Source organism: Alnus glutinosa, chromosome 4, assembly GCF_958979055.1.
Source record: "Alnus glutinosa chromosome 4, dhAlnGlut1.1, whole genome shotgun sequence".
NCBI lineage: Eukaryota > Viridiplantae > Streptophyta > Magnoliopsida > Fagales > Betulaceae > Alnus > Alnus glutinosa.
The window spans coordinates 13,882,762-13,906,400 of NC_084889.1; the positions used below are offsets into that span (position 1 = coordinate 13,882,762).

Genomic DNA, 23,639 nt, shown 5'->3' on the forward strand with positions numbered 1-23,639 from the left:
ATTTTAGGCTACCCATATAGGTAGGTTCCATATAGGCTCTCACACAATAATTGCCCAAATTGCTAGCAACTTGGACAACCTAATTGCCGTGAATCCTTATCCGAACACACCACCGATAAGGCCAACTTCATTGGGCCAAAGATGCGGAACAAGCACATCACGGGATGAAAATGATTCTTTTTATCTCTTTTCTAGAAGGCCCATATTGGGTGGTGCGGTTGAACCAGATTGGGTTTAGCCACTGACACTGTAGCAGGGATAACAGAAGAGTTAAGGATGTAAATTCCTTCAAATATACGCATAAAAAAAAGGTCAATAACGTGATTAACTAAACATTTAAGACCACGAATTGAACGAAACTTAATGAATTAGAGAGGAGAGCCTTTCTATAAATGATTTCACTTGTCCAGAATTACTCAATTAGCAATCACATTATTGATAGGAAACGAATTTATGAAGATTCTAAATGAGGTCATTGACACTTTACACTACTTGGTCAGCACTAACCAAATAATTCAACTTCAATTTCCTTTGAATGCCCCTATTCTAACAATCACCCAGGCTCATATCATATACATTTCACCATTTTTAAAAGCTTACCATTGCCCTCGTCAGTTAAGATCCACGTTCATTTTTACTGGTCTCCTCCGCAAGATAAAAATTGAAGACGGGGAAGAAACAAGTTAGCAGAACAGCACTCCTCATAGAAGGCTCACGTTTCCAGAATTAGGCTGAATATTATTATGTGTTTGAGTATCACCTTCACAAAACCTCCATGATCCATCATCTTGCCTTCTTAGAACATATCGAACTTTATAGGTGCTGCAATCAATCAATGAGACAGAAGTAAACCCCAAACTCAGGTCTCAAGGAGACAGAAAAAAAGTTGGAAATGCTGCAGGACAGCAAAATCAAAAATAACTAAGACCAGGGAATGGAAGATAATTTGGGAATTAATCCTAAAAATCCAAATGTATACACTACATATCGAGAAAAAAAAGCGGCCTAGGATATACATTTCCCATTAAACATGAATAAGCAATACACAATAAGATTCTAGATAACAATAAAAAATAATTGATGTATAATGTTGGTTCCACTTACCTGTAATAAGTTGGGTTCTTCTGCTGAGATTCATCAACAAGCTCTGCAGCTTCCTCTAAAAGAGCCTCGATTTCTGCCATTTCTGCTCCAATCCTGTCTGACATAATGTCTGCTCGCAGAACAGACAGCTGTAGCATAACGAATCTCCAATAACAAGACTTGGCTTTTGCCACATCAGCCAGAGCTTGCCACTGCAAACCATTACACAAACAAAAACCACCCCAACGCATCATGATAAAGCAATTAATATTATGCCTTCAGGAAAGAAAACTTTTTTTATTAAACTTGCCGAAATTATTTCTCCGCTAAGTTAAAGTAAGTGCATTTCTCAAGATCTTCATTTTTTATGGCACTCAGAAAAGTTCAGCCTTTCATTTGGCCAATTTAAATTCTGCAGGGTAGAATTATGACTCTTTCCTAATATTTCAGAAATCTTCTTTGAGATTTTAATCTTTCAAGATTTCTTTTTCCTTTGAAGCAAGACTAAAACCCTCTGCACCAGTAGTGGGCAATACATTATCGACATGGTGCAAACATCTCTTTGAACAAATTGCTGGGCAATTCACCAAATAAGATGGCTGCAACCATAGAGTAAGTTACTCTATGCTGGGCAATTTACTCTATGCAACCATAGAGTAAGTTAATATTTCCTCGCAACTATTTGGTATGTGCAACTTATTAGATTTTTTTTATCACCATCATGATTACTCACAAATTCAAATTATCTTTCCATATAATAAAATTCTTTGACTATGACATTTTCTATTTTATTTTTCCAGATTATAGGCCAGTAGCTCAATGATTAATCAATATTATTAGAAAATATTCTCAGTTTGATTGTTAAATGGTGATAGTTATCTGACAACATGACAAGATATGAAAACCAATCAATGCACTTCACCTGAACAAGCATTGATTCATCAAGGACGTCAGAGAGGCTATGAACTTGATGATTAGGCCCCAAAGCCTCAGCTTTAATTGCTTGCCATTGCCTAACAAGGGCTTCAGCTTCTTCCATAGGCATTAGCCTCCTGTAGACAGCAGTCATAGAGGATGACAGACTAGCAGCAGGGGATAAAACATGCGGATTTCCAGCATCTGAGCGGTTCCTGAACTGGATCTTAACCATTGCCAGAAGCTTCTCGAGTCTGCCAGTGACACCACTTCCCTTAAGATAGGCAGGCCCTACATTATCCCCAGACGAATCCGTTCTCTTGGCAAGCGAACTTGTCTCCATATTTTGTGTACTGGAGTCCCATTTGGAAACTCTTTTTATCTTATTAACACCCATCCCTGCTAATTTAAAGGTAGCAAACATAATGCACCCCAGTACAGCAATAAAAGTTATCCTTCCGACCAGTTCTTGGGCCAACAATTTTTCCCAAACTCTGTTATGGTGTATGCCAGGATTCCTGTTCAATTGACCAGATGATGCACTACCATTGCTTCCGCTGCTATTTTTGCCCAATACCAATGGACTTTGCAAATCCGGAGCCAACTGCTTAACAGCAGACCCAAGAAGTTGAGAAGAGCTTGCATATGGAAGAGATTCCTTAAAATCTTTCCGCTCTGACAGAGGAAAAGAGGCCACTGGTCTGTGGCATATAGTACGCACAACTTGTGGAGCTCCTTTACCTTTCTTGCTCCCAAGAGATTTCTTTTCACCACTGAAAAAATTGACCTGCAGAGATGTACATTTGTAACATCTTCCTGTAACAAATTAAAGCTTAATCTACATTGCATCCACCATTATGAACCATACCAAAGATGGAGAACAATCTCGTGTATCAGGAAAGACACCAAGTACAGCATCCTTCAGCCACATTTCCTGGTCAAGTGGATCAGACAGTCTGACGTGAGAATGTATCAACCTCAAAGCCAAGCACGAAATTTGAAGGGTAAGATGGCATCATATAGAACATAGTCCATGCAACAAAATGATCATATCTATCTAGTGCACAACCTAAAACAGCCCTTTCATTTTTCCTGAAACCACAAAATAAGAAAATAAATGAGAATATAAGAATAACTGTTAAGACAGGGCCTGGTCCACTGAAATAGATGCCCAAACATGTGTCGCTCAATTTTCTGATAGATTAAATAAGAAAGTTAGGAAGGCAATTCACAAGATCCTATCATCCAAGATGCATTAAGGTAGCATATAAAAATCTGACAGACAATTGTATCGCCAAGAACAAATCATGTGGTAGGATCAATGCCCAAATTATATATATATATATATATATATATATATATATATATATAGAGAGAGAGAGAGAGAGAGAGAGAGAGAGAGAGAGAGAGGACACACCAACGATGGTTTTGCACCAGAAACATGTTTTATTTCCTTTCCTGAGATTGAATTTCGTGCAGCAGGATTTGAATTCAATTCAAGCTGTTGAAGCTTGTCAACGACCTCAGCCTCATTACACTAGAAACCAATATATAAATCAAAGTAGTTCAATAAACTAGGGGAAAAGAGAACAAGAGAACGAAAATTATATCTGCTGAAACCAAGATAACCATTCTGAGAATATTTTAATGAAGTCAGTGCTAGAAATAGAACAGGACCAAAATGAATAATTTACCTGTCCAAGAAGGAACAAACAAAAAGCTTCCTCAAGTTTGAGATCAATTCCTTCTGATGCTATCAAACATTCGCAGATAGTTTTTGCTTTATTTATCTGCACAAAAACAAAGTAATAAGTGACATTAATAAATGGAACACAACAACCGTCCCTCTCTCTCTCTCTCTTTTAAAGAAATCAAATGGTAAGATTCATACAAAATACACCAAATTAACAAAACCTTTTTCTCAGAAATTATGGTAGAGTAAGGAGGGGAGTGGAGATAAGAATATCTAGTAAAGAAGCTGCAGAGGAAGGACTTACCAACTCTGTCTGCTTGCTAGAAAATCCAAGTGCTACATGAGCTATTAACGCCACGTAGATACAATTGATATCAATTACAACCCTTTGATTCTGTGATTCAAGTGATTTCTTATTCTTGCGTGTAAGGGCTAAACTATCCCATGGAAGAAGATCAACTATCTCTGTAGCCATCAGCCTTGTAAGTGCTTGGCTCAGGAAGCACGGCCAGTCTTGGACTTGGCATGAAGCTTCCAACTCAAGGCCCTGTCTGAGCAGTTCACGCAAGGCTGCAATTGCTCCTCGTCTCCTTTCAGCATTTTCAGGTGAATGAGGCATGCCTAATAGTTCCAATGTGCATGCCGGTGCAAGCTCCTCCAAAGATTCTTCTATCTAGAAACCAAGGCCAACAAATTTACTATAGACACAGGAAATCAAGTTGACTCTAATGGAAGTAACAAGTACAACATAAAATAAAATGCTAGCAGGACCTATCCCCTCTGCAACGTTTCTAGGGCCATTTTTTCCCAGATAAGAATATCCACGTCTTTGTGATCTAATCTAAAACTTTTCAATAATTCTTTGGAAGAATATCTACATTTTTTTTTTTTTTTTTTTAAAGTTTCTAATACATGACCAAAGGATTGAGAGAAAGCAAATGGTTTCAATTTCAACTATCAATTCATCAGATAAGGCAAAAGCAACAGAAAGAGATGCCTATTGTAGGCTGAACAAGCAAAGGCCTCACAGATTCTTGAATAAGTTGGATGCAAAAGCACTAGGAAATGAGCATTACCTGAGACAACAATGTCATTTTTCCAAGAGATATTTTACTCCTTAGAAGACACTGAGCACGAGCAAGTGCTTCAAATCCTTGGGACACCTTGTTCTTCTCGAAACCAGTCTTTGCAATTGCACACTTCAAGAAAGCACCTAGATAAGACAAGGAGGCATAACAAGGCTGCCACAAAAAGATGGTACAAGTTCCTGACTTCTTTGCTGATATGCCTTACCTCAGCCAGTGCCATAGAAAGAAGCAAATCATGAATATATGGCTTAGCATCTGGATGTTGAAGAGCTGCCCGGCCAATATCCAACACAAGCTTTACCTCTCCAACCTAGATTGGAGAAATCCGCATAGAGCATCATATCTATCTTCCAAACCAAAAGCCTTCTTTTACTTTATTCTAATGATATTGTAAATGGAAGAAAATATTCAACAGTTTCAAGAAAGTAGCAAGAGGACGATGATATGGTATCATAAAGAGAGAACAAATGCTCACAAGTAGGATAGATATATGTTTCACTACAAACCCTGCAATAAATGAACCTACAAAAAGGATATAACTCCTCTGCACATATAGAACGCAAAACAAAATCCTAAATCACAACAATTATTTACTATAAACTAAGTAAAATGTACACAAAAGTTTGTACCTCTTGAAGGAGGCAAAGAGCAGCAGGCAACCAAGCCCAGGGAATTCGAAGAGGTGATTTAGGTGGGATTTTTTCCCTCATATTACCAGCATATTCTGGTTCAAAAAGAAGCTTATCCCTCACATCCATTAGAAGGTCCTGCAAACCAGAAAGAAGAAGAAGAAGAAGAAGAAAAAAAAAAAATACCAAACTCAACAATCGTGTAGAAAACAGCTCTTTGCGCCGTATGTACAAAAAAAGAATTATGATAATCAAGCAAAATGATAACAGGATTCACTGTCAAGTCTCTACCTGGCGAGATACAACAGCATCCATGGTGTAACCTTCTTCAATTTGAGCACTCTTCAAATCCATCACAGACTTAACTATCTCATCTTTCTCAGCTTGATTATGAACACCAATAAGCTGTGATGTTAACGCCCATATGCAGTAAGTGAGTTGCTAAACACACAGAGATGCACACAAACAAATGGTGGAGAAGATATCTATAAAGTGACACAGTGCACAATTCATAATTTTTTATTTTATTTCTATATCTGATAAATAAATAATCATAGAACACAAACTTTGCATAATTTGATAAACCAGTATGAAATGTTGGGAAGATATGCATGATTAGGCTCTTCATAACAGTTCAAACCACACAATGCTCTTTAAGACTAAGATAAGATTCAGGATCCAGAACACAATATAATAATAGAGGCAAGATACAGAAGGGGAGAGAGTCTCAACTAGGCTCTCTCTCCTGTGCACCAGAAAGAAACACACATGAGAAAAGAGGAAGAAAAATGGACTAGAAACCATAAAGACTAACCTGCAACAAAGAATTGTTATACTAACCTACACATATAAAGTTAACGACCACAACAGAAAGAATGATACAGGCAGAATGTGTAAGAGGAGTGGAGAGACTATGGATCATGTTCTTCTTTGTTATGCGATCGCCAGTGCCTTGTGGAGTGCTATTTCAGTTGTATTGGATTTGCTTGGGTCATGCCTAAGAGAGTAGTAGACCTTTTTGCTTGTTAGAGAGGGTTGGGAGGCACTCCTCAAAGCGCAACTATGTGGAAGATGGACTAGAAACCATAAAGACTAACCTGCAACAAAGAATTGTTATACTAACCTACACATATAAAGGTAACGACCACAACAGAAAGAATGATACAGGCAGAATGTGTAAGAGGAATGGAGAGACTGCGGATCATGTTCTTCTTTGTTATGCGATCGCTAGTGCCTTGTGGAGTGCTATTTCAGTTGTATTGGATTTGCTTGGGTCATGCCTAAGAGAGTAGTAGACCTTTTTGCTTGTTAGAGAGGGTTGGGAGGCACTCCTCAAAGCGCAACTATGTGGAAGATGGTTCTGTCCTACTTTTTGTGATGTCTTTGGAGGGAAAGAAGAGACAGAAGTTTTGTAAACAGTGAGAGGGCAGTGACGGAACTTAGATATTTCTTTTTCAAAACTCTTTTCCTTTGTTTTAGATCTTAATTTGCTTAGTTTTCATTATTTTCCTGAGTTGTTCTCTATTTCTAGCTTAGTTTTTCTCCTGTATGCTCCTCCATGTGTACTTGAGTTGCACATTTTGCGCTTTTAATGATATTTCGTTTACTTATAAAAAAAAAAAAATTTAACCCATAACTTTTTTTTTTGATAAGTAAATAAAGTTTTACTGAAATTTAACCCATAACTTTCATAGGCCAATTTGGTTATATTACATAATACCAGACAATATTAAACCTTTTACAAGCATAATCTCACCAATGTGATTAATTCTAATATATTCAACACAGGCAAGCAACAAGGTCACGCTATAACTCGCAAACAATCAACTCTCTAGAACAAATCAAACTACATCCTAATAGTTCAAGGTTTCATATTGGCATCTTAGCATAACAACTCGAGATATTACTAGAAACACAAAAAAGGACCAAATTCATTATAGAACATATGAAACAGAAAACGTTCTTAGACCTAATAATAGATATGAGCACCTCCCACTTATAGTACAACTTACTCAGGAGCTCCTTCACATAGTACATACATCAGATCATTAATAACGAGGCAGTAAACCAGTACCTTACATATTCACATAATCTACTCATACGTGACAGAAGTGCCATCCTGATAGCATATACTACTATACTCTTTGATACCATTTCAGATACCATATCTTTAACAAGTAATACTATTTTAAATACCATAAGTATATCACAGCCAAGAAGCCGATGTATGGATGCCATTCCTATATCGTACAGCAAGATTTAACTTGACATATAGTAGGCAAACAAGCAAGAAACTTGAAACCAGTCCGTGACTGTTTAAATGGGCTTTACCCATGTGCTCTTAGCAAATTTACGTAATTTTGTTCAATTCATCTGAAGAAATCATGCGAGAAACCAACCCACAAGTATATGCGCTACTCTAGGATCACTTTTTAATAGCCAATAACATGAGATGAATCATTTCTTTCATCCCATTTCAGTTACACCAGTCATCAACCCTAGACTAACTTATTCTACCTAGCTTAAATCATATGCGATAAACTCAGTTAACACTAATACAGCTGCTTAGAAGAGAAGGGGAAAAAAAAACCACTAAATGAAGCTACCTATAAGCCATCACATCTTACAAATCACCAATTGTTGATTTCTTGATATGAGAAGATCGTGAAACATTTGCTAATATGTTATTTAGTATTCTTCCAAACAGTTTTCTTGACAAGCTTACCAATGATTAATAAGCAGTAGACCCTAAAGCAATTTTATCAGACCTAGGCTGTAATGTGGAGTGGGGAACGGTGGACATAGGCTGTAATGTGGCAACATGGGCTGCTTTTAGAGTGGAGGGGCAGAGAACGGGGATAAATGTGGGCTATTTCTAGAGGACATAACTGATGAACATGGGCTATGTACACTATTTATTTAGCTTATTATGGAATTTTATTTTTTTTTATTTTTTTTTTTGTAATTTGCTTATTCTGGAATTTATTTAGCTTGTCATGGAGTCATTTTCATAACAGGTAGTTTATTTTCAGTAGTGGTTTATTGTTGAACTGTTTTATGTGTGTTTACGTCACATGTATTGTGTAATGGGTGGTTTAGGGTGTAGTGGGTCTATGTCATTTACTGCTTATAAAAGAGAGACGTTAAAGCATCTCCAACAAAATAGACAAATAGTTCATAATAGTCAAATTTGACTATTATTATGAGCCATTTTTCATCTTCAGCAGAATAGGCAAAATATCTTCGTCTCTTTTTCCTTTTCTTTTTCTTTTTTTCTTCTAGTATAAATAACAAATAGGCAGAAGAGCATGTTCACTGTTCACATTACAAAAAAATTCTTAATCATTTCTCTCTCTTCCTCTCTTGTCTCTCTCTCCCTCTGGAACGCCAACTTGGAGCACCGCTGGGTTCCACCAAACAGAAATTTAACCCCAAAACCTTCCCTTAACCACCCATTTGATTGGTTTCAACAAACAAGACAAATCAACCCATAATGGAGAAGCAGGACTTGCAAAGGCGGCAATGGAGGAGGCACCTTCCGTGAGTGTCCATGAGAACAATTTCACCCTTGTCACGGGTATCGGGCCCATACGAGTTGACTCGGAAGATAAACTTGCCCTTGCAATCATACACGGTGAACCCATCATTGGCAAAGAAAAGATAGGTCTCTAGTACGGTGAGATGCGTCACTTCTTTGAATACGAACCCAGCTTCCACAACGAAGCCTTCTTTCATCTTTGGCTTCCTTTTTTTTTGTTGATAAGTAATGTATATTTCAAAAAGCGCACAGGAGCGCAACCCATAGTAAATAGGAAGTATACATGAGACCCTCTAATTTAAAGAAAATATAGAACACCTATCTAGAAATTCAAAAAATGAACACTCAGACATAGATTGTAGATTCTCTCTCCACATAAACAACGTTTGCATCACTAATTTCTTCAAGTTATCAAACCAGTCTCACAATCTTCAAAACAGCGTGCATTCTGTTCCCTCCATACACACCACATCAAACACAATGGAGCCATTCGCCAAATCAGAATCAACGTCCGGTTGCCCTTTTGCCCCCTCCAACTCCCCAATATGTTTTTCACTGATATCGGCATTACCCACACCACCCCAAAAAAATGCAGGATCATACTCCACAACTCTATAACAACCATACAATGCAAAAACAAATGATCAATGGACTCTCCAGAGGTCTTACATATATAGCACCATTCCATCACAATAATGTTTCTCTTTCGTAAATTGTCCAAAGTTAGGATTTTCCCTAAAGTCGCCGTCCACACAAAGAAAGCCACTCTCGAGGGAACCTTAACTTTTCAAATACTTTTCCATGGAAATAAAGATTGTATAGGACTAAGTAGGACCTTATAGTAAGACTTTACCTCAAAGGATTTCTTTCGCGCTAGAATCCAACACATTTTATCCTCTCCCTCGCTTCTAACTTTAAGAGAGTACAACATCTCAAAAAATCTACTAACATCTTCCACCTCCCAATCAAGAACAAGTCGAGTAAACAAAATATTCCACAAAATTGTGTCATTTTGTCTCTGCATACTCTCCTCCAACCAAGCATCCCTGCTACTAGCAATAAGAAACAAATCTGGAAACATTGGGTCTGTTTGTTTCCAAAGACTTTGATGCGCAACAATGGAAGGGACAGTTTGTTTCGGGCCTTAAGGTTGTTGTATATTGGAGCATTGAAGAAATCTAAAACATTGGGACAAAGATATCGTTGTTTTCAGGGAAGATACCAGAGGAGATGGGGAGCTTGTTCATTTGGGTGAAAAGAAAAATCAAGGGAGGGGGTATGCATGGTGAGCAAGAGTGAGAGAGAGAAGTGGAAAAAAAATTAAAAATAATTGAAAAGTAATTTTTAAAGAAAGTAAAGAGTGGAGTAGATAATCTGCTGAAGTTTGTAATGAAAATTTAGTAGCTAAATTAGGGAAGAAAAAAAAACTTGTATTTGGAGTAGCTAAAATAGCCAGCATTGTTGGAGATGCTCTTAGTAAATTAAGAAAAAATGTGAAACGGAATAAGTTAGGAGGTGATTAGAACCATCATGTATCATGTCAATACCTACATCCTGAGAAATCTCGGACCTCACTTTCCCCTCCACTTTCAAAGATTTTTCAAAATCTGAGGTGCTTTTCTGTTGTCAATGCATCTGCATCTTTCACAACTTTTTCCCTACCAGGATCGTCCTCACACAAACCAGTGTGACTTTTTCCATTTTCCGCTAATTTCCACGGTTTCTCCCATTCCATTCTTCCATTACTAAACAAATAAGATTACCACATTCCTTCTAGCCTATACACAACTTATTGTACTGCACTGAATCCACCAAACATATCACACCTCCAAACTCACCTCTGATCACCACAGATCAACACATAACTCACGCAGAGCACACCAAAGTCTCCAAAGAACACCATAGATCAACAAAGTACCATTAACCACCACAAAACACCACTAAATCAATTCAAACCACGGCAGCCATATACCAGTTCTGTTGTTTACACGAACTCAACCAGCAACAACACAACTTCACCAAGAAAGAGAGTTGTCTTATTTTTTTTTTATAAGTAATCGAGATATCAATAAAAGCGTAAAGCGCACCAAGGTACACAAAAAGTATATAAAAGAAACACCTAGCTAGAAGGCACCATCTTCCACACAACAGCACTCTAAGTGCCACCAACAAGCAAACAAGTCAACTACTTATCTAGACATAACCCAAGACAGCCCAAAGGGACTAGGAAAAAAAAAAGAGGCACAAGCAACCTCACAATGGAAAACAAGATGGTCCACGAACTCTCCATTCCTCTTACACATATAGCACCTATCGACCACAATAACATGCCGCTTCTTAAGATTGTCCATTGTAAGGATCTTTTCTAGGACCGCTGACCAAGCAAAAAGAGCCGCCTTCAAAGGGACCTTACTCCGCCAAATACTCTTCCAAGGGAAGTCATCACAAACAAAGACGTTGTAAAAGGATCTAACATCGAACAACCCTCTTTTGGAGGGGGCTCACCAAAGCTTGTCTTTGCATTCCAATCTCACTCTAACTAAATAGAACAAATTGAAAAACAAGGCAAAGACATCCACGCTCTAGCAAAGTTTACGTTCCACTGATTGGAGCCATCAAAAAGCTCCAAGTGAGCCACTACGAAAGCATCCTTCAAGCAAGCAATACCATATAAGTCTGGAAATGCTTCCTTTAAGGCCTTGTCCCCACATCACAAATCATGCCAAAATCTAACCTTGGAACCATCTCCCACCTCAAATCAATCTAGTATGACTTGAAAACTTCCCCCAACTCCTTTTGATATTCTTCCATAACCCCACTACATACAACCTAAGAGGCTCATCAGAACACCACCAACCCCATGAACTGCCAAATTTAGACTCCACCACAACTCTCCACCAAGCCTGTCTCTCCCATGCACATAGCGCCATAACCGTTTTCCTAAGAGAGCACGATTGAACATCAAAAAGTTTCAAACCCCTAACCCTCCCTCAGTAATCGATGAACAAACCTTGGACCAGCTTACCAGATGAAATTTGAACTCTTCACCTAGCCTACCCCATAAGCAATTTCGATGAAGCTTCTCTATGTGGTTTGCAACACCGTAGGGAGAGGGGAGAAGGCCATGAAATACATTCAAAATTGGAAAGATTGCTCTTAATAAGGGTAACCCTACCACCCTTAAACAAGTACATCATTTTCCAACTACCTTACCAATGCTCTATCTTTTTAATAGCACTGTTCCAAATAAACTTGGCTTTATAGAAGGCTCCCAACGGAAGACCAAGATACTTCAAAGGCAAAGAAGAAATTCCACAACCCAGAACACCAATCTTTGCAAAGAAGATATTGCAATTGTTATTACAGTTCCTGCTCATTCTATCCGGGTTGCATCATACATTCTCGATACGAAGCCTCACACAATCATTCAGCTTCATTCTAGTGTGAAACATAAAACTAAAATTCAATTTAGTTCTCATTTCCCGATAAGGATGGGTCCCAAAGGGCGAAGAGGTTACTCGTCATTATAGTTTTTTTTTTTTTTTTTTTTTTTTTAAAAAAAAAAAAAAAAAAAAAAAAAAAAAAGAAAAAAAAGCCTGATGCAGTAAAAAATAATTTAGGCATTTTACCAAATTATTGCAGCGCGCGCGCGCGCGGACACAGATTCGTATATACATATGAACAATGACAGTGGAGAGAGGGAGATTATGAAAAGCGACCTGGTAACAGGTAACGGGGATTTCAACTGTGGTGCGAGTGGGTGCATTCTCGACAATGTGGGTGTCAACGGCGTTGAGCCTCCGCTGGTGGGTGGGAGTATCGGACCTCTTCAAATGCGACCCAATCGAAACCCTAGAGACCCCGATTCTCGAGCTTGCAGCTCTGGCCAACGTCAACACGGGGACCATGTGACCTTCCTTCTGTAAATTGGAAATGTAATGAATTGGGCATTGGGAGCACGAATAAGGAACGCTCGGCACGGAGAAAGCTTGCGCCATGCGTCTCCCCCACCCCCCCCCCAAGAAAACCCAAAAACCAAAATGCTTAGCACTGTATAGCTTCAATCAGCTCGTTTCGAATTACACTTGGGAGAAAAAAACCTTGTCATTCTGGTTGTGGTGACAAAAGGGAAAAACATCCACAACAAAATGCTGGAGCAAGACAATGCATAGAGGGAATGGTATGGTGTTGAGAAGGAAAATAATTTGTGTTGAGTGAGGTGAGAGCGAGATTCAGTTATGAACGAGAAAAAGAAAAAAGAAATATTCGTTCGATTTTTTAATATTAAATACAAATTTGAGTTTTCAAAAAAAGTCATAAATTTAAGAGAAAAGTACACATAACCCCCTCAAACTACCACTCAATTGTCAATGTACCCCATAAACTACCAATTGTGTCAATCTCCCCCCTTAAACTACCAGAAAATGTCAATGTCCCCCCTAAGACCAACAAAAAGACAAAAATGACCAAAATTTTTTTTGAATAAGACAAAAATGTCCTCATAAATTCAAAAAAAATTAAAACTAAAACTAAAAAACTTAAAAAAATTAAAAATTAAAAATTAAATTAAATTAAATAAAAAACGAAAAAAAATATATTTTAAAAAAAGAACAAATTTTTTAATTTTTTTTTTTAAAAAAGTAAACAAAAAATAACTGATTTTTTTTTTAAAAAAAAAAAACAAATGAAAAAAATAAAAAAGAAAAACCAGTTTTTATTAAATTAAAAAACGAAAAAGAACAAATTTTTTTTTAAAGAAAAAAAAAACGAAAAAACAAAAAATAACTGAAATTTATTTATTTATTTAAAAAAAACAAATGAAAAAAAAAAAAACCAGTTTTTATTTAATTAAAAAAAAAGAAAAAGAACATTTTTTTTAAAAAAAAAAAAAACTGAAAATTATTATTTAAAAATAATAATAAAAAACAGTTTTAATTTTTAATTTTTTTGTTGGAATAATTTTTTGTTATTTTATATTTTTTTAATAATTTTTTTTTAGTTTTTATTTTATTTTAATAATTTTATGAAGGGCATTTTTGTCATTAGGGGGACATTGACATTTTTTGGTAGTTTAAGGGGGGAAATTGACACAATTGGTAGTTTGGGGGGTACATTGACAATGATGTGGTAGTTTGAGGGGGTTATGTGTACTTTTCCCTAAATTTAAGCATTTCTCTGTTCACTGGTCCTTCCGTCCATGGGCATCTAACGAACATTTTAACCCGTACAACAACTCACCGTTAACACCCATAAAATATTGCCATATTATGGTGGTTTTGGGATTGTAATTTTACTAAGTACAGTTTAAAATAATGATTTTTAAATATGCGATTTGAAAAAATAATTTTTAAAAATTCAGTTAAGTATTTTGTCAAAATTAGAATTTAGCTTTTAAAATCGTAAATTAATTTTTAAAATTCTGAGTTTTCAAAAAAGTATTATCTTCCTTGAAATTTGAAAAAGCGGATTTTTTGCGTTTTCAAATCGCAATTTTTAAAAACGCAGTTTTCAAATGATTTATGTTCTATGATTTAGTTTAAAATCGCACTTATTGTCAACGAAATCGCAATTTCAAACACACTCTTAAACATTTTACCATATTTTCTTTACCCGTAAATTTCGTTAACTTTATAACAAATAATTTTTAAAAAAAAATGATTTGTCCTTGAAAAAATGTCTTAGAATTAAAATAAAGAAATAATAAACAAATAGTATTTAAATAATATAGTGAATAAACAAATAATGTCTTATTTTAAATCTAAACTTAACTTTAAAGAAAATCCATAAGATGCATGTACGACCCCCCTAGTCTACACATTTTGTCCCCCTAGATTGTTAGCTTCGTAACCTGGGAGGGGAAAAACAATAATGAGTGAAAGCTCGGCAACTCTCGACTAATTAAAAACAGTTGGGCTAAAACCATTTGATAAAAAAACTTGAAAGTTAAAGAACATAAGCCTCTTATTCTAAATTCATATAATACTTTCTTATCTCTTTTATTATGTCTTTGCATACGATTACGCCATATATCAAGGGTGTAAATGAGATGAGTTACTCATGAATATACTCAAGTTCGGCTCGGCTCGACTAAATTCGACTTGTGCTCAACTTTATTATTAAATGGGTCATTCGTAAACACAAAAACTAGGTTTAATTATTAAACGATGCATACTTGTATAAACTTAGCTCGACTCGGTTAATGTTCATGAACCTGCTTGTATCAGGATCAACTCACTTGTTAGAGCTCGACTCGTATATATTTATTTATATATATATATATATATATATATATATATATATACACACACACCACAAAAAATATGGGATTTCCCGGCGCAAAAAAAAAAAAAAAAAAGCATTGGGAAGGGCCAAAAAAACGCTGGGATTTGTAGTCCTAGCATTTAGATGCAACGTCGGCATACATAATGTCGACCAAAGTCTGGGCCGACGTTTAAGCTGAGCGCTAGTGATTCATTTTGCAAGGTAGGCATTTTCAGAGAACGTTGGCATCATCTTCATGTACCGACATTCTCTCACAACGCCACCAATGAGAAGTCCGGCGTTCTCGAAAGACGGCGGCCAAGAATAAAACGTCTTTCTCTGCGAACGTTGGCGAAGACAAGGCCGGTGTCCTCTGAGAATGCCGGGCAAGAAGAAGACGGCGTTCACTAAGAACGCCGGTCAAGAATAAGACGGCATTCTCTGAGAACGCCAGCCTCATCTTGACCTGCGTTCTCAGAGAACGCAGGTAAAACTTGCGATCATAAAAAAATTTCTGGCACCAGCTTTACCGGCATCCTCTGTAGACACCGGTTAGAGCTGGTGCCGAATTAAAAAAATTAACTGGTAGTCCAACAATAATACACAGAGGACGCTTTTTGCTTCCTGGTAAGTAGATCTGGCAACCAGTTAAATCTTTTTGCTTTGTTTCTTTGTCACAAAATGCATGCTCGATGAACAAAGAGGAACCAACGCAAAGCAAAAAGCTTTTCATCTTCCAACACAAATATTTATTAAACTTAAAAGGATAATATAAATATTTATTAAGAAATTGATAAGTCTCGAGAAGCCTTACTTATCAAAAAAAAAAAATTTAGCTTATCAAAAAGTCTCGAGAAGCCTTGAAATTGTCACAAGAGTTACAATTGGTAGTCTTGTTTGTTAACAAAATCACGTAACATTTTCTTCCATCAATGTCAATTCGGATATCTTCAATCAACTTGGTATGCTCCAAATTCTTCTTTTGTGAGTACATCAATTAAGAGGCCAAGCTTTCTCCCTCTTTGACAGTAAAGGCAACCGAGCATAGCAGAATGCCTCCATATTCCATGAGCTCCCTTTTCATCGTCATACATCAATGAATACTTACTGGTTCCACCATTACCGACAATCTCATACTTGAACCTCGAGTTACAATGGTATGTTGGTTCAGCAAAAGCCTACAATACAAAACTAACAAATCAGATTACAATACGAATAGATGGAAAAATGAAAGGAAAAGATGTAAGAGGAGGAAGGGGGATATGCCAGATTTCACCAATGGAAAGAAGAAATAGTGTTTCTTACTTATCAAAACCTGACGAAGCCTGAGGGTTTTGGGAAAACCGTTGTAAATGAAGGAAGAGAAGCATTTTGAGTTGCGAAATTTTGGGGAATTTGGAGGAGGGCGGGTGAATGAAATTTTCGTCCCTTTAGGCGTTAGCGCCATAATTTTTGTTGAATGTTTATTTGACCTCAATTATTACAGAAATATCCTTATATTTTTAGGGGTAATTGAATAAAATCGAGACCCAATTACATAAACCATCGCAAAAAATTCCACAAAATTACACGAACGATTTTTCGTACTATTTTAAAGTCCCACGTCGCCGTACCCAATTGGCCTATCATCGTGAAAGTACAAATTGAAATTGGACGTCTCATTCTTAATGAGAGGTAATTGATTAGAACCCACGTTTTTGTACTCTTTTTACTATATTGGCGCGCGCACACACGTGTGTGCGTGTGTGTTTGTATTTAATAACGTTTTTTTAGTATATACATAGACTTATTTAAAAAATTATTTTCAAATTAAAGTCAATATTTGTTAATTAAGACTCCTAATTATAGTAACAGACAATTAAAAAAGTATTAATATCATTTAATTCTTAAAATAAGTTTAAATTTTTTTTTGATAATATTAAATAAGAGAATCAAATAATATTAAAAACATTCATAAGTAAAACACATCGATCCTATCGATTTATCAAGATCGATCAAATGATCTATCGATCCTATCGATCTATCACGATCAATCGGATGATCTATCGATCCTATTGATCTATCAAGATGGATCGGATGATCTATCGATCCTATTGATCTTTCACGATCGATTAGATGATCTATCGATCCTATTGATCGATCGGATGATTTGTCGATCCTATTGATCTATCACGATCGATCGGATGATCTGTCGATCCTATTGATCGATCGATCGGATCATCTATTGATCCTATCACGATCGATCGAATGATCAATAACCTATTGATCTATCATGATCGATCGGATGATCTATCGATCATATTGATTTATCAAGATGGATTGGATGATCTATCGATCCTATTGATCTATCACGATCGATCAGATGATCTATAGATCCTATTGATCGATCACGATCGATCGGATCATCTATCGATCTTATTGATTTATCATGATGGATCGGATGATCTATCAATCCTATTGACCTATCACGATTAATCGGATGATCTATCGATCCTATTTATCGATCAGGATCGATTGGATGATCTATCGATCGAATTGATCTATCATGAATCATGATGGATAGGATGATCTATCGATCCTATTGATCTATCACAATCGATCAGGTGATCTATCGATCCTATTGATCTACCAGGATCGATCGGATGACTTATCTATCCTATTGATCTATCACGATCGATCAGATGATCTATCAATCCTCTTGATCTATCAAGATGGATCGGATGATCTATCAATCCTATTGATCTATCACGATCGATCGGATGATCTATCGATCCTATTAATCTATCGACCCTATTTATCTATCATGATCGATCAGATGATCTATCAATCCTATTGATCTATCAGGATCAATTGGATGACCTATCGATCCTATTGATCTATCACGATCGATCAGATGATCTATCTATCCTATTGATATATCAAGATGGATTGGATGATCTATCAATCCTATTGATCTATCACTATCGATAGGATGATCTATTGATCCTATTGATCTATCACGATCGATTGGATGATCTATCGATCCTATTGATATATCAAGATGGATCGGATGATCTATCAATCATATTGATCGATCATGATCGATCGGATGATCTATCGATCCTATTGATCTATCACAATCGATTGGATGATCTATCATGAATCATGATGGATCGGATAATCTATCGACCATATTGATCTATCATGATCGATCAGATGATCTATCGACCATATTGATCTATCATGATCGATCGGACGATCTATTGATCCTATTGATCGATCACGATCGATTGGATGATCTATCGATCCTATTGATCTATCACTATTGATCAGATGGTCTATCGATCCTATTGATCTATCACTATCGATCGGATGATCTATCAATCCTATTGATCTATCATGAATCATGATGGATCAAATGATCTATCGATCATATTGATCTATCACGATCAATCGGATGATCTATCGATCCTATCGATTTATCACGCTCGATCGGATGATCTATCGATCCTATTGATCAATCATGATTGATCGGATGATTTATCAATCTTATTGATTTATCACAATGGATCGGATGATTTATCGATCCTATTAATCCTATTGATCTATCAGTATCGATCGGATGATCTATCGATCATTTGAAGTCTTTTCATATTTTTATAAACGTTCAATTCAAATAAACATTGGAGAAAGAATTATGCAAATTGGGCTAATTTCATGAATGTAAAAAAGTGGCTTTTAAAATTAACGAATAAGTGGAATTTTTCGAGAATTTATGATATATATATATATATATATATATATACTTTCAATTTGTAATTACTTTTGCATAATTAATGGCCCAAATTAGAAACTATTTATTAAATTTTTATCATATTAGAATTTTAAAATTTGTTTTGAAAATAATATTTATTGTACAATTATTAAGTGGTGCCCATAATTAAAAAGTATTTTATTAACTTTTTACCATATTATAGCCTCAAAATGATTTGTTTAGCCTTATATATATATATATATATTGTATAATTATTAATTGAATGCTTTATTTAATTGAAGGCTTTAGACGACCGCTTAAATCACCTTAATACTGGAGCCACCATTTGTGTGATTATATGAAGGATTCCATTAGTTTTATTGAATGTCCATTTACACATATCATTGCAGCAAAAGTATGGAAATATAAAGACAAATAGTTGGTTGTCATATTACCTGAAAAAAGTAACTTGAGTTTTTTTTTTCCCCCCCTCTTTTAATATTTCCAAAAAAATGTTTTAATTAGTTTACTTCCGAAAATTGAAACCATATCAATATATAGTTTGGAAAGTGAGCGAACAATTTATCCACACATACAGCACACGAAACATGCGCTTTGTACTAGTGTTAAAATAATTTGAAGTAGCCTCTAACCCAACCCAAACTTAACCATAAAAGTGCCTAGTATGCACAAGTTATCTATATCATCACTAGTACTATATAGAATGAGTTTAACTTGCTTCATATCCTTTAATAATAATAATAATAATAAACTAGCTTTATATCAATAGTTTAAAACCCAATACGTACAATATCCAGTTATAAAAGAAAAAAAAAAGAAAAGAAAAGAAAAAACACATTGTTTTGCTTCCAAGCCATGTCCAAAGTAAATATGTCAAAAGGATCAAACATAATCAATAAAATCCTAAAACTTTTAGAATTACTACAATGAAGTATAGTAAGCAAAAATATATACAATCTGCTACATTCTACATCTTTCGGTCTAGCGGATTCAATAAGATCCTGAGCATCACCCTGCAAACAACAAACAAATAGAACAACATAGATAACGACACCAAAGAAATGCAGTACAACATAACATTATTTGGGAAATAGTTGGGTTATAATGTAACCTATCACCGTTGCTTGAAGTTTTCCATAAGGGGTCTCTACTCCGTTACATTTTCCCTTCGTGCTACGCTTTGTTGTGTATCTCCCTATATATATAAAAAAATTAAAATATAGTGAATGGAACCAAAGGAATGTAATAAAACATAACATAAGTTAGGAAATACATGGATAAGTACTTAACCTCTAATTGTGGCCTCAACACTGTTACATCCGACCTTAGTGCCTCCATTTCTCGTGCATCTTCTGGTCTAGCAGCACCAATAAAAGATTGTGAACTACCATGATCTGTAAGGGACGAAGGGGTAGCCCCTAATCCCAACCCACGTACACGTCCGTGTCGTTCCTGACCCATAAATGTTGAGTATGCATTGTTTTGATGGTACATCATACTGCCTACTTGGGTACCCTCTTGCAAGTTTGGAGGCTCATGCTCTAGGACCTCCTCCATCTGAGACTGTAACCAAGTCGATCAGAGGATCTAAAATAGTAAGCATATTCAGCCTAGTAAAGAAATAACTAAAATATGGCGTACAACAATTCTTCTCGTCTCTGCGCTCACAAGTGTGCTATGCTTATGTGTGTCAACAAAGACTTGGGACTTGCTCAGCATAGCCCCCCTAGATCTTCCATACACATTTCAAGTTATCATGTTTGTAAGCAAAATCAAGAACTTCAACTGTGCTACTAACTAAATTTTACCATTTCGTTAGCACGTTGAGCGAAGCTTTTTGACCCTGACGCGTGTTTGATTTTTTGCTTTGATTAGCTCACCTTAGTCGTTTGCGCCTTGTCCTACATTGTCAATATAATGGGTGTAAATATTTTTTTTATTCTATTGTTGCCTATATATTATTTTTATACATTGGGTACCTGTACTTTTTCTTTTTTCTAGTAGTTTACAAGATTGGCAAATCGTCTTATGTCAATTTTTGTCGAGTCGGCCCTCGACACTATTTCCATAGCAGTTAAAGAACTGATGTAGTATGTACTCTTCAATTTAGACCGGTAGCCTCGTAATTGCTTTGTCCTATTTTGCAATACCCACTTCTTGATTTTCACGACTTGGTGTCCTAGTACCAAGAACTTTTTCTACAATCACATTAAAACATCAATGATATTATTGTTGCAATTTAACAAAAATTACAAAATATAGAGAAGACATTAACATAAAACATAAGTTCATTACCTGTAGCATATTCCATGCGTCCTCCTTATGTCTCTCAGGGACTTTCCTCTAATTCGGGTAATCTATAGGCATAATGTTCTTATCTCTAACAAGTGTGCCAGCGAAATTACTGAACCTCCCACCCTGATCGCCAATTGACTGAACCAATGCATTAAATTCAATGACTACTTGTTCATCATCCCGTAGATTCCATATGTCTGCCATGCGGGTAACGCCCCGCTTTCTCTTGCTGCCTGCAGTTTATGTAGAAGAGAAATATAATGTTAGAGTTTGAAAAATATATTTTGAATTATTAAAAAAAAATACAACCATTTGTTACACATACCGTTGGTGTCTACCTCCCTAGGCGTGTAGAGTGACTGTTCAGGATCATTGCTAGGGAGAAAACTCCTAAATCACCGTTGCTAAAATCTCCTAAATCACCGTTGTTAGTGGCTCCTTCCAATGAAGGCCCCTCACCTATGGAAGCATGTTGTGTAGGGGCCTCAATAGGCTGTGTAGATCAGGTAGTCCTCAATCGCGTCTTCGGGGCCATATGCCTATACAAAGTAACATCATATCAGACTAATAACTTCAAATTACATAATAAACATATAAATGCATCAGCAATCATGAAAACACTTAAATCCACACACCTACATGGACATACTCACATTTCAAAATAAAATACATAACTACGACTACATAGGGCCTTGCTGACTTTCACCATGATGAATTTCCTCTCTCAATTCCTCAGGGGTATTAAGTGTTATTCCTTCTATGCCATTTCGAGCCAATACGAGATTATTAATAGCATCCTCAAGTACTGCTTCAATGTTGAAATTGAAAGGCTTAGTGTCACAATAGTTATCCACATCATTGTCATTCACATGGCCTTAACCAACGTCAAATACGTCTCCTGGTTTTATAGTCACAGCAACAACCCAATTTGGGATTCTTTCATTAGCTACATAATATACTTGGGAAACTTGGGAATCCAATACAAATGGATCATCAGTAATCCGCTCCCCACTGTGTATTAGATGCGAAAAATTCACAAGGATAAAGCCATATTCATTATTCTTGTAACCCCTACCCAGAGCAATGTTTGCCCAATCACACTTGAAGAGTGCATATCAAGATCCATCATAATACTGCACCTCAATTATGCGTGTTAATTGGCCGTAGTATGGGGTGTCATCTTCAGTGGATACACAAACTCCGCTATTTTGTATTGATTTGCCATTTTTAGAATCTCTAATGCGAAACATCATGCCATTCGTTACATATCGCTTAAATTATAGGGCCAGCCTTACAGGACCTATGGAATGAGATTTAATTTTACCATCAAGTTCATTTCTTCGTGAATCATCCATGTTCTCAACCTGATATTTGTACATTGTTTATAACGATGAGTATAACAAGATAAATGCTTAAAAATGAAGATCAAGTGTGTTATATTATTGAACTTAAAATAACACTTACAAAGCCTCGAAACCAATCACAAAATTGATCTCTGTGCAACTTATCTAATAGTCGACGGTCCCTACGATTTCTTGTCCTTAGCTCCTCCTTGTGCATCCTATATTTGTGAAAAGCGTCACAGAGTCATGTTACAATTACATCGTCATAATTTAAAGATTCTTTAAAGTGTACAAATAAAAAAATACAACGCACGTGTGAAATGGAATGAAATCATCAGAGTTGAAGAGTATATATGCATGAACCCACGATTTTTCATCAAGACTAACATTATTGACCTCTCCTCTAGCATCGTCAGGGTTTTTGAGTGGTCTATTGAATACCGTTTGCGAGGATTCCAAATAGAGTGAACAAAAAGTCAATAATTCCTCTGCTACATACCCTTCAGCAATAGAACCTTCAGGTTCAACTTTATTGCACATGTAACCCTCATATCTATGTAAACACCTATATTGTATGAAGTATATAAGTATCATGTCAAATAAAAGCACAATAGAATGTTAGATTGCAATATAATAATGTCATACCCCTCAAACGGATACATCCATCGATAGTAAACGAGTCCACCTAGCTTATATTCAGTAGTCAAGTGTACGAGGAGGTGCACCATTACTGTGAAACATTTGGATGGGAAGATCCTTTCCAATTGGCATAATATGTAAGTGATTCGAGACTCAAGTCGATCCAAATTTTCTAATCGTAGCGTTTTAGAACAAATCTCTCTAAAGAAGCCAGACAACGCAATCAAAGGTTCCACAACCTTCTTCATTAAAGATCCACGCAAAGCAATTGACATAAGTTATGACATTAGAATGTGACTATCATGACTCTTCAAACCCACAAGACTACATTCTTCAACTCTGGCACAACGCGAAACGTTTGAAGCATATCTATCATGCACCTTTACATTTTGTATAACCTT

At 36.1% G+C, this 23,639-nt stretch overlaps 1 protein-coding gene across 2 annotated transcripts; it reads right to left on the minus strand.

Moving 5' to 3' along the window:
* Positions 1–376: 376 nt before the first annotated feature.
* LOC133867145 (plastid division protein CDP1, chloroplastic) lies at positions 377–13,171 on the minus strand. Of its 2 annotated transcripts, none has more exons than XM_062303836.1 (12): positions 12,666–13,171; positions 5,700–5,813; positions 5,409–5,546; positions 4,985–5,089; positions 4,768–4,890; positions 3,996–4,364; positions 3,693–3,788; positions 3,416–3,535; positions 2,867–2,932; positions 2,006–2,785; positions 1,105–1,295; positions 377–822 (listed from the first exon to the last, which is right to left on the minus strand). In XM_062303836.1, exons 1-12 carry the CDS (start codon positions 12,942–12,944, stop codon positions 702–704), a joined length of 2,502 nt encoding a protein of 833 aa, XP_062159820.1. In that variant the 5' UTR covers positions 12,945–13,171; the 3' UTR covers positions 377–701. The 2 variants fall into 2 exon arrangements, with proteins under 2 accessions (XP_062159820.1, XP_062159821.1); XM_062303837.1 differs by lacking the exon at positions 12,666–13,171 and adding an exon at positions 6,532–6,797.
* Positions 13,172–23,639: the final 10,468 nt, after the last annotated feature.